This window comes from Ovis aries, chromosome 9, assembly GCF_016772045.2.
Source record: "Ovis aries strain OAR_USU_Benz2616 breed Rambouillet chromosome 9, ARS-UI_Ramb_v3.0, whole genome shotgun sequence".
In the NCBI taxonomy this organism is placed as follows: domain Eukaryota; kingdom Metazoa; phylum Chordata; class Mammalia; order Artiodactyla; family Bovidae; genus Ovis; species Ovis aries.
Window position 1 is genome coordinate 22,091,621 of NC_056062.1, and position 19,636 is coordinate 22,111,256.

The 19,636-nt window shown below is 46.7% G+C and overlaps 1 protein-coding gene across 1 annotated transcript in view; it reads left to right on the forward strand.

Moving 5' to 3' along the window:
• KCNQ3 (potassium voltage-gated channel subfamily Q member 3) overlaps nucleotides 1–19,636 on the forward strand; it is a 302,253-nt gene that overhangs the window by 260,428 nt on the left and 22,189 nt on the right. The window contains exons 5-9 of the mRNA XM_027972891.3: nucleotides 1,142–1,297; nucleotides 2,540–2,650; nucleotides 4,509–4,604; nucleotides 7,139–7,233; nucleotides 12,732–12,758. Coding sequence (XP_027828692.1) covers nucleotides 1,142–1,297; nucleotides 2,540–2,650; nucleotides 4,509–4,604; nucleotides 7,139–7,233; nucleotides 12,732–12,758 — 485 coding nt within the window. The remainder of the gene's footprint in view (nucleotides 1–1,141; nucleotides 1,298–2,539; nucleotides 2,651–4,508; nucleotides 4,605–7,138; nucleotides 7,234–12,731; nucleotides 12,759–19,636) is intronic.

Consider the following 19,636-nt stretch of genomic DNA (forward strand, 5'->3'; position numbering starts at 1 on the left):
TAAGGAATCTCCACACTGTTCTCCATAGTGGCTGTACTAGTTTGCATTCCCACCAACAGTGTAAGAGGGTTCCCTTTTCTCCACACCCTCTCCAGCATTTATTGCTTGTAGACTTTTGGATCGTAGCCATTCTGACTGGTATGAAATAGTACCTCATTGTGGTCTTGATTTGCATTTCTCTAATAATGAGTGATGTTGAGCATCTTTTCATGTGTTTGTTAGCCATCAGTTCCGTGATGACTTAGCAGGAATATCAGGCCTAATCTCCAGACTGTGTTTGCCCATGACCTTGACTTTCTTCTGCCCAACCTACCAGGGTAACCCTTGGAGGTGGAACAGAATGAGAGACATAGGAAGTGCCTCAGGGATCATCATGGTCAGGGTGTGTGAAACTTCAGTGGTTTGCCCATCTTTGCCATGTCTGTGTACCACCCTTACCATTACCACCCTTAACATTTTTCCTTTACATCAGCTCTCTCTTGTTTTCAAGGATATCCCAGTCTATCATGCGATGATATCCACAAAATAATGGTTTTTTGTTTAATTTATGCTAATATAGTTTAAATCAGTATGTGATTACTTCGTATAAAAAATGCCTATCTGCATTTGAAGTATCTGTGGCACTTTTTGAAATTCTGTGGTTCAGTCCCTTCATTTTAAAAATGAAAAAACTGAGGCTGAAGAGGAGAGGTCATCTGCCCAGAGTCACACAGTCAGTTAGTGGCAGGGCTGGGTCCCCATCCACACGTCTGTCCCTTCTGCCAGGATAATTCCCCCTCGCTGTCACTTTCCAAGTGGAAAGAGCTTTATGGTTGTTCTTCCCAATCCTGCAGAGAATAGGGTCTCCTGAGTCCCGAGCCTTGTCCCTCCTGCCTTCTTGCTTCCCCGTGAAGCCTCTTGAGCTGTGATTAAGTGACCACAGAGCTCTCCCTCTCCTTCTAGAGCCATCCCCTCATTCTGTTAATGATGAAAACAATGACCCCCATTTTCCAGTGATGGGAGGGGAGGATCAGAGAAGGTGAGTAACTGGCCCATGTCCCAGAGCTGGTAAACCTGCACTCCAGCTCTAGTGTGTCTGCCTGCAACCTCCTCCCAGCCTCCACGCAGTGACCCCTTCCCTGTCCACTGCTTGCTGTCCCAGGAGCTCATCACCGCCTGGTACATCGGGTTCCTGACGCTCATCCTTTCTTCATTTCTCGTCTACCTGGTTGAGAAAGATGTGCTGGAGGTGGATGCCCAAGGAGAAGAGATGAAAGAGGAATTTGAGACCTATGCAGATGCCCTGTGGTGGGGCCTGGTGAGTCACCACCTTGAAAGCTGTCCCATGGGGGTTGGCTGGAGGGCCGGAAGGATGTGGAGGGTGTGATGTGGACATATGGGGTTGGGCAGCTGCGTTCTTCAGCACAGGGGAGAGGAGAGCACCTCTATTTAGGACCCCCCCCCCAGGAGACGTACCCTGCAGGGGGCCCTTGGAAGGGGGGCTTTTCCCTAGAAGTCAGGGCTCTGATCAGCCTCGTCCCACGGTCACTCAGGGACCTTACCTGTCATTAGCCAGGCTCTGCTGTGCAGACTCAGTGGCAGAAGCAGATGTATATACCCAGACCCTCAGGCACACCTAGAGACGCATGGCCCCACCCCATCGGGCATGTGGTATTAAAGCATTGTTGAAGCACTTTACATTTATAAACACATTTTAAGTGCAAATAACTCCTATTATTAGCTCCCTGGTGGTTCAAACAGTAAAGAATCCACCTGCAGTGCAGGAGACCTGGGTGCGATCCCTGGGTTGGGAAGATCCCCTGGAGAAGGGAATGGTTATCCACTCCAGTATTCTTGCCTGGAGAATTCCTTGGACAGAGGAGCCTGGTGGGCCACAGTCTAGCAGGTCGCAAAGAGTTAGACACAACTGAGCAACTATAACACTTTCACTTTTTCAAATTGGAGAACCTGAGGCTTGAAGCGGTTGAGTCACTAATTCAAAGCTCTCTGAGCCAAGTTAGTGCTTAACCTGGGATTTGAACTCAAGCATTTGGGTTCCAGAGGCCACACTCTTAGCTACTCCCGTAGCCTGACTTCCATGTTCATAAGTACAAGTGTGCTGATAACCTACAAGTGTCAACGCACAGAGGAATATTCAACATATACCTGGACAGACACGGGCCCAGACATTAGACATGCACACCCATACACACAATACATATAAGTACATGCGCGAGAGCACATACATGCAGAATCATGGCTGTACACAAAGTCATGCATTTGCAAACATACACATGAATATATATGCACATACACATGTTTGCAATTCTTGAAATACCTGTTGACTGGCGATAGGGAAGAAATCCTTAGCTTAGAAACCGATGTGGTCTCAAGGCTCCTATATAAGACTGCTGGTCTTTAGCATCTTCCCTCCCATGGGAGTCTTGTTCTAAACGGGACAGTGCCCCAGTCAGTACAAAGGCTTATGGGTAAAGCTCGGCTGATACATCACTGACCTCCTCCCCCGGGAAGCCCCGTGTCTGAACGCTTCTCTTTTCAGATTACACTGGCCACCATTGGCTACGGAGACAAGACGCCCAAAACGTGGGAAGGCCGTCTGATCGCAGCCACCTTTTCCTTAATCGGCGTCTCCTTTTTTGCCCTGCCAGCCGTGAGTGCCCTCACTGTTACCCCTTGATGATGGGCAGGACCCGTCACTGCCTGGCCCCAGCTCAGCCATCCAGCCTCATCTTCCACCTTCTCATATCCCGATTTCCAGCCCCGTCAACCCAAAGCTGTCCTGTCTCTGCCACAGGCTGTGCGGCTCTTTGCCAGGAGTGATCCCCCCCAAACACCTACTCCTCTTTCAAGACTCAGTTTCTTTTCTGAAAAAAATTTTATTGAACTATAGTTGATTTACGGTGTTGTGAACATTTGCTTTACAGCAAAGTGACACATGTACATATAGGCATTCTTTGTTTAAAAATTGGGGTATAATTGCTTTACAATGTTGCGTTACTTTCTGCTACACAACCAAGTGAATCGGCCATACGTTTACATATAGCCCCTCCTTCTTGGACCTCCCTCCCATCCCGCCCTTCTAGGCCATCACAGAGCACCAAGCTGAGCTCATACTCTTTTTTTAAATATTCTTTTCTATTATGGCTTATCACAGGATATTGGATATAGTTCCCTGTGTTATACAGGGACATGTTGTTTATCCTCCAGACCCAGTTCAGTGCTGCCTTCTTTAGGCTGAGTTCAGCACTCCCTCCTCTGGTATCGCTCTGTAAAAGCATTTCTGAGCCCACCTGGGATTTCAGATTCCAAATCTGCTTCCCCGGGAGAATGTGAGCCCCCTTGGGGCTTGATTATGTCTTTCACCCCCATATTCCATGCACATAGTGAGTCCTTTATATTTGTGAGTTCCCTTCTCTGCCCTGTCATCTTTTAGTTTGTGTTAAAAAAAAAATGCATTTCCCTCAAATTCTTGATCCCTGGTAGAATAACTTCCCAAAGCCCAGTGCCCATCGGCATCATAACAGCAATAATAATATACAGCATTGTTGAACTTGCTGTGAACCAGATTCATGCCACGTGCTTCCTTACACTGTCTCATTTAATCTTTGTAAAAACATTTGGAGTTTGGTGTGCATTTCTCCCCATTTTCCAGATGAGGAGACAGGCTTCATTGGGTTAGTTAAGTTTCCATAGTCACAGGGCTACTGGGTTGTAGAGCCAGGGACCCAGGCCTGCTCCTTCAAGCGTGGCTCTTGATCACAAAGCTTGAAAAGAACCTTCCAGTGTAACAGCCCCTCTTCCCTGCCCTTCATCTCCCATCCTTTTGATACTGAGGCTCTTCATCCATCGCAGCCCTCCCTTCATCCATCACAGCTGTCCAGTGTTTTTTCCTAAGCTGTTTGGCCTTGGGAAGATGACCTTTCTGACTCTCAGTTTCTTTATCTATAAACGATGAGGGGCTGTGGGCATGGGACATGGTCTCTAAATTCTCTTTCAACTTGAAAGGGGTGTGCCCCCCCCCAACCCCGCCATGTACTCCACATGAGAGTTTGACCTAGAAATCAAAACAGATCACAATTCGGAGAAATGCCAGTCAGAGTGAAAGTCTCACGTGACAATTCAAGAGACTGAAATATTTTTTAAATTCCATTAGTATTAACTGGTAATCTGTTGCGCCTCCTACTCCTTACTAGGCAGTCCCTGTTACGTCATCTCATTTTTCCCTCACAGAACTGTGAGGTGGGTGCCGCTGTCTGACTTCCCTGTGGAAGAACCTGAGATGCAGCAGAGAAGACGCTGCCCAGGGCCTCCCTGCTGGGAGTGGCAGAGTCAGGGATTGAACCCTGACTCCAAGGCCCCACTTAACCCAGCCCCCACTGCCTGGAAGACAAAGAAGGGATCTTTTCTTCTCCCCTTCGCTCGGTGTCATCACTGGGGCCTGAGAGTTGGGGTGGGGCTCCAGGAGAGGCTTGGGGGAGCTGACCTCAGGGCCTGACCTCTCCCTTCAGGGCATCCTGGGGTCCGGGCTGGCGCTCAAGGTACAGGAACAGCACCGCCAGAAGCACTTTGAGAAAAGGAGGAAACCCGCTGCTGAGCTCATCCAGGTTTGTCTGCCCGGGGCTGAACTGGATGGGGTCACGCAGCTGTGCATGTGTCTGTGTGGGTCTATGTGTATGGGCGTGTGTCTATGTGTATGGGCGTGTGTCTATGTGTATGGGCGTGTGTCTATGTGTATGGGTGTGTGTCTATGGGTATGGGTGTGTGTCTATGTGTATGTGTGTCTATGGGTATGGGTGTGTGTCTATGTGTATGTGTGTGTGTCTATGTGTATGGGTGTGTGTCTGTGTATGGGTGTGTGTCTATGTGTATGGGTGTGTGTCTATGTGTATGGGCGTGTGTCTATGGGTATGGGCGTGTGTCTATGGGTATGGGTGTGTGTTTATGTGTATGGGTGTGTGTCTATGTGTATGTGTGTGTGTCTATGTGTATGGGTGTGTGTTTATGTGTATGGGTGTGTGTTTATGTGTATGGGTGTGTGTCTATGTGTATGTGTGTGTGTCTATGTGTATGGGTGTGTGTCTATGTGTATGGGTGTGTGTCTATGTGTATGGGTGTGTGTTTATGTGTATGGGTGTGTATCTGTGTGTATGGGTGTGTGTCTATGGGTATGGGCGTGTGTCTATGTGTATGTGTGTGTGTCTATGGGTATGGGTGTGTGTCTATGTGTATGTGTGTGTGTCTATGGGTATGGGTGTGTGTCTATGTGTATGGGTGTGTGTTTATGTGTATGGGTGTGTGTCTATGGGTATGGGTGTGTGTCTATGTGTATGGGTGTGTGTCTATGTGTATGTGTGTGGGTCTATGTCTGTCTGTGTCTGTGTGTCTGTGTGTGCATGTGTCTCTGTGTGCATGCGCACACGCACGTCCATATGCTTCTACAGGAGTGGGCATTCCATGATCTGGGGTGGACCCAGGACCAAGCCTGCTTGCCACAACTCTGGGTGTTGCTATGGTTTATCTCTATGACTAGTCACTGTGTATCCTGAAAGTGACCATCCCATTACTCTCCCATCCAAGTTCTAAGCCAGTCAAAAACTAGACACAGGACTCAGACAGGAGCCCGCCCATCAGCTGTTTTACCCCTGATGGGGTGGAGAACTTGGCCTGGACTTGGGTCCACACTAGCTTTTCTCCCCTTCTATTCTCACCACAGTCTTGAACAGGGAACCCACAAGGAAGAGTCAGAATAGAGCACAGATGCATAGCCAACCAGCTGCAAGGAGATGTGGGCCCTTTCATCTGCTCGTGATAGAGAGCTGATAAGTCCAGAGAGGGAGAGATGCCCGCGTGTGCACAGTACCGACCAGCTCACTGTTTACCCCACCCAGCAGACGGCCATGCAGCGGCGGGTGTGGCCTCCTGCCAGCCGTTCCTCCCTCTCGCTGCCCCCACCCTGGGCTGGGAGCCGGGGCAATAGTGAGAAATGACAGGAGGGGCAGAGTGCTCCCTCTTCTCTTTCAGGGAGAGTTCTTGCTTCGTGGTTTTATGGGCTGCTGGGAGCAGAGAGAATAGGAAGGGAGAGTGTTCTGGCTCTGGCTGGCTGCCTGGGACAGATCGTCTGCATGGCCTCCCATGACATTGCCTCCAGCTGCAGTGAGTGTCCCTGCGGGGCTGATGCAGGATGGTGCACGGTGGTCTGCATGGCCTCCCATGACATTGCCTCCAGCTGCAGTGAGTGTCCCTGCGGGGCTGATGCAGGATGGTGCACGGTGGTCTGCATGGCCTCCCACTCTTGAAATTGCCTCCAGCTGCAGTGAGTGTCCCTGCAGGGCTGATGCAGGATGGTGCATGGTGGTCTGCGTGGCCTCCCATGACATTGCCTCCAGCTGCAGTGAGTGTCCCTGCGGGGCTGATGCAGGATGGTGCACGGTGGTCTGCATGGCCTCCCATGACATTGCCTCCAGCTGCAGTGAGTGTCCCTGCGGGGCTGATGCAGGATGGTGCACGGTGGTCTGCATGGCCTCCCACTCTTGAAATTGCCTCCAGCTGCAGTGAGTGTCCCTGCGGGGCTGATGCAGGATGGTGCACAGTGTTATCTTGCAGCTTGTAGTTTCTAAGGCAGTTCTGGTCTCTAAGAGTCTGCCCTGTTACCCTCCCCAGCCCCAAAACCATCACAATATACAGAAGATCTAGTGTGTTAGAATCAAAACCTCATCTGCCAGACTGTCTTTTGCACCCAGAAGTGGCACAAAAAACTGTTTGTCTTCCCACCTCCTTGAGAAGTCTCAAGGAATCGTGCAGCAACAGGAATCCCTGCTCCTTTCAAGGCTCTTATGCTCAGATTCCCCTCTTCATGGTAATTCACTTATCTACCCTACCCCTACTATGTTGGTTTTCTCCCCTACTACATCGGTTTTCTCCCCTACTACATCGGTTTTCTCCATCTGAGATGATAAGGTCAAGGAGGTTTTTCTTCCCATAGGAGCTACAAAAGGCCAAGAATCTGGCTTCTCTGAGTATGACCTCAGTGTACACTGAACCCTGAGGTGTCCAGGGCTGACTGTTTCAAAGTTGTGGGATTCCGTGTGACCTTCTGGGTGACACCAGCTCATTCCCACCCCTCGTCTCTCCTCCCCAGGCCGCCTGGAGGTACTATGCTACCAACCCCAACAGGATTGATCTCGTGGCGACGTGGAGGTTCTATGAATCAGTCGTCTCTTTTCCGTTCTTCAGGCAAGTGGCTCAGCCGAATGCTCAGGGCATGACTCACCACTGCTTCTGGGTCCGTATGTGTGCCCGTGGCCTTCACAGTTCCCGGAGGATGGTGGTTCTCAGTCTGGGCCTCATGTTAGACTCATTAGAGCTTAAAATATCCCAATGCCCAGACCATCCCCAGGCTGATTAAATCATAATCCCAGGGAGGAGGCAGGTAAGGGGGTGCAGCCCAGTATTTTTTGAGGCTCCCCAGATGACCTCAGGATGTCACTCAGGGTTTCCAGCTAGACAGTGTGGAGTGGCTGAAGGAGAAGGTCCTGTCAATGTTGGAGCAGGGCCAGTGGCTGAGGAAGTCAGGAGTGGGTGCAATGGGCTACCCTGGCCATCCTGGAGGCCAGGATAGTCGTGCCTTTCACCCCCAGACCGGGAAAGGGCGGGGGAAGAAGCATCTGGGGGGAGTCCTCTGGGGGCCCAGAGATGTTTTGTATTCTCAGAAGTGAGAAATTAAATGAGAGTCTTCAGGAAAAAAAAATTACATTCCATTTCCAATGGCCAGCGCCTATGAAAAGGGAGAGGGAAATGAATATTTATGGGCATCCAGTATGCTCCTGGAATACAAGTTGACGTTTGATTTAATACTCACAAGCACCCTGTGAAATAAGTCAGAGGTTCTCAGATGTTAAGATGGGTTATAATCAGTGGGGGGTGTGGACATGCGGATCCTGCATCCTTCAGCAGTTTTGTGCTGTGTGCTTAATCGCATCAGTTGTGTCTGACTCTTTGTGATTCCATGGACTGTAGGCCACCAGGCTCCTCTGTCCAAGGGATTTTCCTGGCAAGAATACTAGAGTTGGTTGCCACTTCCTCCTCCAGGGGGTCTTCGCAACCCAGGGATCGAACCCACATCTCCTGTGTCTCTAACATTGCAAGCAGATTTTTTAACCGCTGAGCCACCAGGGAAGCCCTCAACAATTTTAATGGCATTGGAATAGTTGAAGCATCTCAGACAAGCATCCCTGGTGATTTTAACACAGGAGCCCCTGGAGGCAGGCTGGGTGGTTGGTGTCACCAGGCTCCTTTTGCAAAGGAGCCAACTGGGGCTTAGAAACTTTGATCATTTTGGTCAGTGTCAGCTACATCTAGGGTCCTCCAAGCCTGTGATCACTAGTTGGGTTTCTGAAACAGACTGCACCTTGCCAGGTTTTCGATCCTGAGCTCAGAGTTTTAAGTGTATGAATGGAAGGCTGGACCGCTAGGACCCCTGAGCAGACTCATACCTGCAGTGGGGACCCACCCGCTCTGCAGCATGTTTCTGCCATGTATCTGGGTTCACAGACCATGACGTGAACCAACGCTGGACTAGGGACTCTCTCCCACCTCCCTTTACTCTCATTATGGGACTTGTGACCAGTCTCTGAACTCAGCCTCAACATTCCCTCCACCTCCATCACCAGATTGCGGTGAAGATTTAAGGACGCTGAGGACATCGAGGTCTCCTGACTCATTTCCCCTGCATAAAACCTTCCAGTGGGTAACCATAACAAAGAGAAGAGGATCCAAAACCTGACTATGACCCACTGGGCCCCAAAACCTCAGGGCTGTGCTTCCCTCTCCCAGCTCAGGATCTATGGTGCTGTCCCAAGAGGGTCTAGTGGCACGTGGCACCTTCTAGTCCAGGCATTCAGTCCAGCATTATTTTTGAGCTCCTTGTATATGCTAAGGTTGGGCCATGAAGGTCACACATGACTCAGTCGGACACAACTGAAGAGACTTAGGATGCAGGTATACGCCCTGAAGGCGCTTTCTATGATTCCTTCTGATTTTAGAATTCTATTCTGTGTGTGTGTGAATCGCTCAGTCATGTCCATCTCTTTGCGACCCCATGGACTATAGCCCACCAGGCTCCTCTGTCCAGGGAATTCTCCAGGCAAGAATACTGGAGTGGGTAGCCATTCCCTTCTCCAGAGGATCTTCCTGACCCAGAGATCGAATTTGAGTCTCCAGCATTGCAGGCAGATTCCTATTGTAGCTATAATCATTTCAAGTTTGGAGTAGTATCAAAATTCCTTAGGAGAGCAAGAGTCTTAGAATGGGCCGGTTGCTTCTCCTGAAGAGAACAGATTGACCTTGAACTCCAGAACCAGAGCTTGTGCAACCGTACTGAATGCTGAATCAAGATGATTTCTGTTTGCTTTGCATCCCAAGGTCTTGGCAATAGGCCCATTCTTTTGGGTTGATTTATTATAAATAAGGCATTGTCCTAGCTGTCAGAGACTCGGAGGAATACAGTGTGCTGCAGACAGCTGCTGTGATATGGGAATGGCTTTAGACTAGGAGAGAACATTTATTTCTTTTTTTCAAGGACAAAGTATAAAGCCACTAGAGAATTCACTTGGCAACCATTCTGAAACAAGGCAGTCCCTTGAGAAAAAAATGTTCCCCATATTCCAACCCATTCCATAGGTTTCACAGCAAAATAAAAATTAGCTGATAGTACACTGGTATGTCTTCACCTGCTTCCTAAAGGGTTTTTATTTGATTTATTTTTAAAAAGACTTTATTGAAATATACTTCATATACTACAAAAGGATTTCACATACCATAAAAGATATACATTTAAAGTAACAGTTTGGTGGGTTTCAACATATTCACAAAGTTGGGTATTGATCGCCATTGTCTTTTCGTTATCCCCCAAAGAAACCCAGTGCCCTTTAGCAGTTACCCCTGGTTCCCTCTTTTACTGAAGCCCCTGCAGCCACTCATTTATTTTTTTTACTCTATTCTGGATGTTTCATATAAAAAATAAAATCTTGGGACTTCTCTGGTGGTCCAGTGGCTAGATCCTGTGCTCCTAATGCAGTGGGCCTGAGTTCGATCCCTGGTCAGGGAACTAGAGCCCACATGCCATGGCCAAATAAATAAATATAATAAATAAATAAAATGTTATGATTTCTTCTACCTAGCACAATATTTTCAAGTTTTGTCTATATTGTCTTGTGTATCAGAACTTTATTGCTTTTATGGCAGAATAATATTTCATGATATTGACCCCATTTTATTTATCCATTCATCAGCTGATACACACTTGTGCTGTTTCTACTTTGGGGCTGTTATACCCCATGAACATTCAAGTACCTGTTTGTGGATATGTGTTTTCAGTTCTGTTGGATTTATACCTAGGAGTGGAATAGGTAACTCTATATTGACTTTTTGAGAAGCCGTCAGACTGTTTTCCATGGTGGCTGCATGATTTTGTAATCCTCCAAAAGATCTTGAAGGATGCAGCTATGCTGCTGCTAAGTCGCTTCAGTCGTGTCCAACTCTGTGCGACCCCATAGACGGCAGCCCACTAGGCTCCTCTGTCTCTGGGATTCTCCAGGCAAGAATACTGGAGTGGGTTGCCATTTCCTTCTCCAGTGCATGAAAGTGAAAAGTGAAAGTGAAGTCACTCAGTCGTGCCCAACTCTTAGCGACCCCATGGACTGCAGCCTACCAGGCTCCTCCGTCCATGGGATTTTCCAGGCAAGGGTACTGGAGTGGGGTGCCATTGCCTTCTCCATGCAGTTATGTAGCCCAGTTCTAAAAGTAGTGTCATATCCATTTCCAGCACGTGGAGTTCTTTGTTACTTTGCAAGAATATGTGTGTATGTATACACACATGTACATATTGATATGTGTATGTATATATTTGTATGTTTTGGGCTACCAGTGATGAGTGATGTATGGCCTTTTTTGTTTTGTTTTTATGCTTACTTAGAATTATATACTCATTACTTTTGAATTTCAAAGAACCTTAGAGACTTTGAAGTCCAACTCCAATTTTAGATAAGAAGAAACAGAAGCCTCCAGCTCAGGAACTTGCTCAAGGTCACACAAGATACTGGGCACAGGAGAGACCAAACCCAGGTCTTCTGATTTGTGGCCTGTGGAGACAGGCTTCCCAGGTGGCGCTATGCACCTGGGAACCCACCTGCCAATGCAGGAGACTTAAGAGACACAAGTTCAATCTCTGGGTCAGGAAGATCCCCTGGAGGAGGGCGTGGCAGCCCACTCCAGTATTTTTGCCTGGAGAATTCCAGGAACAGAGGAGCCTGGAGGGCTATAGTCCATAGGGTTACAAAGAGTCAGACACAGCTGAAGCCACATAGCACAGAGACTGTGTAGACCTAATAGAAGTAGGTGGTAGGAGGTTAAGGTAGAGGAAGAATCTGGGGAGTAGGGGGGGCAGATAGTAAATTACACATTCTCATGCACAAGCAGAGAAGTGGGCACCTGTTAAAAATCCCATGTTGTTTACCGTCAACAATAACAAAAACACCCACGCACACTTATCAGTTCCCTAAAAGTGGTATCAGTAGCAGAACTGTCTATAGCTGCACTGCCCTACATGGTAACTACTTGTCACAGGTGGCTGTGAAGTATCTATGGCTAGTGCAACCGAGAAACAGAATTTTTAATTTTCTTTCATTTTAATTTCAATGGCCATCTGTGATTAGTGTCTGTCACTGCAGCTCTGGAATCATTAGATACAGGACAAAAATGGCGATGAGACTAAGGCCCAAGAAACAAGTTACCTGACCAAAAAGACTCAGTTAATTTACTGTATAAGCAGAACTTGTTCTTTTTATGAGCAGGATCAAGATTATTGGAGTTCTTAGAAATGGAAAAGAAGGACAATATGCAGTTATCTTTCTCTAGGGCTGAATAACATTAGATCTGTTTTCATAAGTGCTGTCTGCGTGTGTGCACATGCTAAGTCGCTTCAGTCGTGTCCAACTCTTTGAGACCCCATGGACCGTAGCCCACCAGGCTTCTCTGGCCATGGAATTCTCCAGGCAAGAGTACTGGAGTAGGGTGCCATGCCCTCCTCCAGGGGATCTTGCCGACCCAGGGATTGGTCTCATGTCTCCTTCATTGGCAGGCAGGTTCTTTACCACTAGCACCACCTGGGAAGCCCTTTATATGTGCTATCTCATTTAATCCCTGATTCCCTGATCTGTCCCCACCACTTAACAGGTCACCTAAGCCCAGCACAAGCTGTGGGACAGAGTAGGTGCTCAGGAACCATTTTTTGGATGAATAAATCAGCAGTCTGCATCCTTTTGGGCACCAGATACAGGTTACATGGAAGACAATTTTTCCCCAGACTGGGTGGTGGAGAGGGGGTGGTTTCAGAATGATTTAAGCACATTACATTTTTTGCACACTTTATTTTTAATCTAATGCCACCACTCATCTGACAGGAGGTACCAGTCCGTGGCCCCGAGGTTGTGGACCTCTGGAATAAATGAATGAATGGCTGAGAGGGATCTTGGAGTTCAGAACCAGGCCTGTTAGGTTGCAGGAGGGGTCTAGGGTCTGCCTGGGGAACCCCAGCTCATTCATGGGTCCCCCTCTACATGTGCCATTTTGCCTTGCTCCTGCATCTTCAGCAAAGGAAGCTTGCAAACAGATTTTGGGGAGAGGAGAAGCAGTTGCATGTAATTTATGCTTTGTTTATTTTTTTCTCCTCATAGGAAAGAACAGCTAGACCCAGCAGCCAGGTACGTTTGTGATCATGAGTCCTCTTCTTCCCATCACTGTGTCGGGACAGAGGGTCCAGTTATGTATGGCCTGGGGCCCCTGGGCAGTCATGCTGGTCATGGGATAGAGTTTTGGGGCTCACTGTGGTTGCTGGACACCATTTTCTTCTGCCAATTTCATGTAAATTTGCTCAAGAACAACTTAACTGTGATCATAGCGGCAGCCACCTTCTGAGTGTTTCTCCTCTGGGCAGGACTTCGTGCCTGGAGTCCTGCAAGTGTGGTCTCACGTGGTCCTCACGTCACCAATGAGAAATCGACGCTCATGCTTTCATTTATGGGTTGAGGAGGTTGGGTCTTAGAGAGGCTGAGTTACTCACCTCCTGAGTCACACAGCTACTGAGTAGTAAGACCAAAATTCGAACTCAGGTCTGAATATTCAGACCATGTTATTTCCACTATAACTTGCTTCATTTGCTTCTTGGGTTCACAGATGTTTCCTCAAAAAGTGTGAAAGTGTTAGTCTTTCAGTCATGTCCAATTCTTTGTGACCCCATGGATCGTAGCCCTCGAGGTTCCTCTGTCCTGGAATTCTCCAGGAATGGAGTGGGTAGCCATTCCCTTCTCCAGGGGATCTTCCTGACCCAGGAATCGAACCTGAGTCCCCTTCATTGTATGCAGGTTCTTTACTATCTGAGTCACCAGGGAAGCCCTCAAAAAGTGAATCAAGACTGTAATTCACAATCCCCAGTAAACCACACTCACCACAGGCTGCTGCAGAGACAGAGGGAACTCAGCTGTCTTCTTTCTGGTTCCTTTTCAAAAACATGTCACAATATCAGAGAAGCTATGGCTCTTACTCGAAGTTATAAAGAAAGACCACCTCTTGGAAACAGTTGTACTGTTTGTATACATGTCACCCCTTGGTGTCTGCAAGGGATTTATTCCAGGACCCCTCTGTAGATACCAACATCCATGGATGCCCAAGTCCCTTGTATCAGATGCCACAATATTTGCATATAACCTTTACATGCAACCCACTCCAGTATTCTTGCCTAGAGAATCCCATGGACAGAGGAACTTGGCAGGCTACAGTCCATGGGGCTGCAAGGAGTCGGACACGACTGAGCGACCAACACTTTACGTGCATCCTCTGTGTACTTAAATCATCTCGAGATTAGTTAGTGCAAGCACTCTATCAATAGTTGTAAAAACAATGTAAATGCTATGTAAAGAGTTGCCCAAGTGTGGCAAATTCAACTTTTGCACTTTGAAACTTTCTGGAATTTTTTCCCAAATGTTCTTGAGCCACGCGTGGTTGAATCTGTGAATGCAGAACCTGCAGCTATGGAAAGCTGTATGGAATACAGCTATTCTGTATTTACAAAACAGAAATAATGATAAATGTAAATATAAGTAGTATATTTTTAAAATATGTATTGAAACTGTTATTGTTGCAAACTACTGATAAGGCCTATCAGTCCATCTCCTGGACACCATCTCAACCTCTAGAGCTGACAGAATTTGGGCAGAAGTGGTAGTAGGACCCCAGACCCCCTTGTATGGGAGCCACTTGAGGACAGTGACCCTCGGGAGTCTGGGTCAAGTGCTCTTGAATGGGGCCCAGGATGCCTCATCACACACGTAATCCCGCCTGAAAGAAATGATTACAGACAGCGCCAGCTCACTCACAGACACAGACACGGCTTGGACTGTCTGCCTCCTTCATGCAGGTTTTCAAATGGAAGGAGTATTTCTTGCCTGGAACCATTCTGGACTGTAGTGGGTATTTGGGTGTAGAGGAGGGGGCAGGACAGCTGACAGAGTTAGGGCACATTTGCTAGAGAACTTGCAGCCGTTTTGTGTCTCAGAGGCAGAGCAGGAAGATACCTCAGCGATCCTCTTCCAGATACTTTTTCAAGAGGACAGGCTCACCCCAAGTTCCAAAACTCATGAGCAACCAGGAGTTACACAACCTTAGGACTCTTCAACAGGGTTCCCTGCTCCCTCCCCTCTTGTGACCAACAGGGTTTCAGACCATGCAGGTGAATTATTCACTACAAGTGAATTATTCAGTCTACCATTACTGCCTTTCCTATGCAGACATGAATAGAATTCAGCCAGACTGGAACATACGTGCGGAATGGTGCCACACCCTAGACTAGGCACTTCGGTTTATTTGGGGCTCAGGCAGATGCTTTTTGCCACACTGCTGGGCATGCTTCTCCCATGAGTGAAAATCTGAACTCATAATGCCATTTGTAAAAAGCCCGTCAAGTTCCAGGCCACTCCACTTTCATTGTCATCTAATTCCCAATTAAGACTTCTCATTTTTATGAAAAAAGAGCACAGGCGAGATAGCAACTTTCATTCACAGTTTTTCCCGCACTCAGAGAGCAAACAAGGTACCAAAGCCGCAAAGATTTGGCACATGAATGGTAACAGTTATTTATAGAATTGACGGTTGCCTTCTCTGCCTTTCTCAGGATAGACCATAGTGCCAGAGGCACCTTCTAAAGGGGGCCACTGCCCTTGTGTAGGGCCCCATTCTCCCATGTCTAAAGATGGAAGGAAGAAATAATGAAAAAATAAGAGACGAAATAAAGATTTTAAGCCCTTGTGGGTGGGATTGACTTGCTCTATGCAGGTTACAAGTCTGTGTTCATTGAGCTCACAACAAACAGAACAAAACAGATTGACCACTTCTTCAAAAGACTTTTCTCTTGCCTGCAGTGACTCTGTCCTCTTGGTTTACCCATCACTCATCTGTCCATCTCCATCCATTCATCATCTGTCCATCTGTCCATCCACCCATCTATCACTCATAATCCATCATGCATCTATCCATCATCTATCATCCATCAACCATCCATCATACATCCATCCACCCATCCATCATCCCTCCATCTGTTCACCCATCCATCTGCTTATTCAATGAATATTTATTAAAACCTCCTGTGTACCAGAAACCCTTTTAGGGAATATAGCAATAAACAAGAAAGACAAGGTTCCCAATTATTTACTCGACAGCGTGCCTCTCCGCTTTCCTGAAAGTGACATGTCTCAAACTCAACTTCTGTTCTTTTTTTTTTTTTTTTAATTTTTGTTAGTTTATCCAGGACACACATGCCCAACAAAGATGGCATGAGGAAGCTAGAGAATGTAGGCAAGTTGGTCCCAAGCAAAGCTGTTTGCTAAGTACTGTTTGCCTTTGGTATTCTTTAACCTCACCTATTGGGTTGTCTATCTTCAGGTTCTCTGTGGTATCACAGCTTCCGTGACACCACATCCCCACGACCTTATCTTATTTTTGTACCCTTGATGGGAGGGGCAGGATTTGCATTTAAATGTACCACTCCTAGGATTCTGTTTGTGTTTTGTTCATATGAACACTTTTGTGAGTTTTAATGTGCAAAAATGGACCCAGAGCTAAGCTTGAAAGTAGAGACAAAAGAGATTTTAATTGAATTCAAAATGAGAAAAATCTAGATTGGAGCAGAAAAAGACTCAACCCTGGAAGGAGTATATAAGGAGGAGAAATGGGAAGAGAGAGGATTCAGAACCTGGCTGGATGGTATAACCACTGAGAATTTTTCCCAAGGGAGAGAGTCTAAATGACTTTTTAATTTTAATTTTTAAATTTTAATTTTCTTTAAAAAACATGTACATGGTTTATAAGTCAAAGTATTGTAGAAGTAGGGACTTCCCTGCCAGTCCAGTGATTAAGACTCCATGCTTCCAATGGCTTCCCATGTAGTTCAGTTGATAAAAAATCCTCCTGCAATGCGGGAAACCCCAGTTTAATTCCTGGGCGGGGAAGATCTGCTGGAGAAGGGATAGGATACCCACTCCAGTATTCTTGGGCTTCCCTTGTGGCTCAGCTGGTGAAAAATCCGCCTGCAATGTGGGAGACCTGGGTTTAATCCCTGGGTTGGGAAGATCCCCTGGAGAAGGGAAAAGCTACCCACTCCAATATTCTGGCCTGGAAAATTCCATGGACTATGTTGTCCATGGGGTGGCAAAGAGTTGGACATGAGCGACCTTCACTTTCACTTCCAATGCTTGGGACCTGGGTTCCATCCTTAGTCAGGGAACTAATCTCCCACATGCCATGCAGCACGACCAAAATAAAATGAAATAAACAGTTTAATAAATAATAACGATATAGAGGCAAACCGTGAAATGTCTCAGTACAACTTCTGTCCCTCTCCACCCTATTCCACTGTCCCACTCCTCATAAATAATTTCTTTTTCATTTTTAGGTATCTTTCCAGTGTTTCTTCAGCAAACACAAACCAAAATTTATATTTTTATATTCCAACTTCCAAAAGTACTTTAATAATGATACTCAATTTAGGTTATTTGAGCTGTGAGGCAAATCCTCAGCATTTACTAAAATCCACTTCATGCCGCAGTCTTGTATGAAGTTGTGTGTGTGTGTGTGTGTGTGTGTGTGTGTGTGGTTGTGTGTGTATCAAGGAAAGGGACTGCCAAACTCAGCTTCTGATTTCTTCTCCAAACCTGTTTTGTCCCATTTGCTCAACTGTAAATAAATGGCGTCCCCATAGAAATAAACAGCCTTCCCACCCACCCGTTCTGTATACAGCCAGAGACTTTCTGTTTCCCTCGTGGCCACATGGAATCCATCGAGGAAGACGAGCGTGGTTCTTCTCCAAAATAAATGTCCACGTTCTGGTCTCCTCTTGCTCCTCAGGGTAGTCACCCTGGTCCAGACCACCAGCACCTCTTGCCTGGAAAGCATCAGCGGCTTCTTCATTGCTCTTTCCATTTTTCCTTACTCTCCTCCAATCCATTCTCCATGGAGAGGCCACTGTGTTTCCCTTTGGGGGAAAAAAATGGTTTTTACTGTGGTAATGTACACATAAAATGCGCTGTCTTACCCATTTTTAAATGTATGTTTAAGAAGTGTCCAGTATATTCACGCTGTTGTGTAACCAGTCTCGGTACTTCTCAGTCTTATAAAACTGAGACCCTGTGCCCGTTAAACACCAGCTCCTCATTTCCCCTCCCTCTGGCCCCTGACAGTCACCACTCTCTTATGCTTCCTGGGTTTGACTACTCTAGAATCCGCATGTGAGTGAAACCGTATCGGGTTTGTCCTTCTGTGATGGGCTTACTTCACCTGTGGCGTAATGAAGATTCATCCATGCTATAGCTGGCGTCAGAGTCTCCTTCCTTTGAAGGCTCCAGTGAATGTCTGTACTGCATTTTATTGACCCGTTTATCCATCCATGGACATTTGGGTGGTTCCCACCCTCTGGCCGTTGTGAATAATGCTGCTGTGAACATGTATATGTATATTTTTAATGTAAAGTTGATATACTCTTTCCTTCTTAAAACTCAATTTGGTGTCTCCAGGTAGACTTAGAATGATAGAAATTCCTATTTTCTCTTTCTATTTTAGAATCTTATTTTCTTTTTTCTTTGGCTGTGCCCTGTGACTTGCAAGATCTTAGTTCTCTGACCAAGAATCAAACCCACGGCCCTTGCAGTAGAAGGGCAGAGTCCCAACCACTGGCCTACCAGAACTGTCCCCTGCAGTGGCTGGTCTTCATGGCAGGCATCCTGTTTCTATCCTAAGTTCCCTCAGGGCTCACCATCTGGGGTGGCTATAATGTAATGGTTTGATGGCGGCGGCATCCTTTGTTAACTGATAGAGCAGGTTGCATTTTTTTTTTTTTTCATTGATGCTGGTCAGATTTCTAGCAATATATGTATGGTTGCCTGTCACGTGACTTCTTGACCTTATTGTAAGCTAACTGGAGGCTGAAAACCATACCTGCTTTGGTCACTACTGTAACCTCAGCAAGTTACCAAGAGTCTAGCATTTTCAAGATGCAGAACACATTTTTGTTGGGTAAATAAGTGACATTAGCTCTGTTTTACAGGTGAAGATACAAACTGAATCAGAATTAATGCCTTACCCAAGTTGAACTATTAACCACAAAGCAGCTATTTGAACTCAGTTCTCTTCCTCCAGAGGCAGCACTCTTTCCACTCTACAGCAGTTCCTTTATCAGCTGAGGTTGGGTGCATCTTGTTAATCAGAAGCTCGAGTGTTATTATTTCTTCCTTCCTTCACTCAACATCATAACGATGCTGTAAGGGCTTACTATGTGCCAGGCACTGTGTTAGGTGCTGGATAACTAGACAAAGGCAGTTTCTGAACAAATAGCTTACCCTTTTCATGTCTTAATGGAAGCTCTATTGACTTTTGGATGGGATAAGCCTTTGTTGTGTGGGCTGCCCTGGGTGCATTATAGGAAGTTTAACAACATCCCTGGCCTTGACACACTAGAAAGCCAGGAGCACCACCCCCCCAAGTTATGTCAATCAAATATGATTCCAGACTTCACCAAGAGTCCCCTGGGGGCAAAATCACTGCTGGTTGAGAACCACTGCTATAGTGAGAGAGTCCCTTGTAAGGTGAAGACTTCATTATGATGGCCAAGTGCCATGGCTGAGAAAAGCCTCAAAACAATGCACAGAGAATGGTTATCTCATTGGCCCAAAAGTGGAAGTGTCCCTGGGGACTGCTGCTTGGACCAAGTTTCAGACAAAATCAGTTATTTGGATAAAAGATAGGATGAAAGTTTTCCTAAGCATAGGTCACAGCTTGTGCTGAGGCTGGGAAGCATGAAATAGGGGAATGCACAGAGTTTAACACAACTTAAATTCTGTGTAGTCAAAGCTGTGGTTTCTCCAGTAGTCATGTGCCGATGTGCGAGTTGGACCATAAAGAGTGCTGGGCACTGAAGAATTGATGCTTTTGAACTGTGCTGCTGGAGAAGACTCTTGAAAGTCCCCTGGACAGAAAGGAGATCAAACCAGTCAATCCTAAAGGAAATCAGCCCTGAATACTCACTGGAAGAACTGAT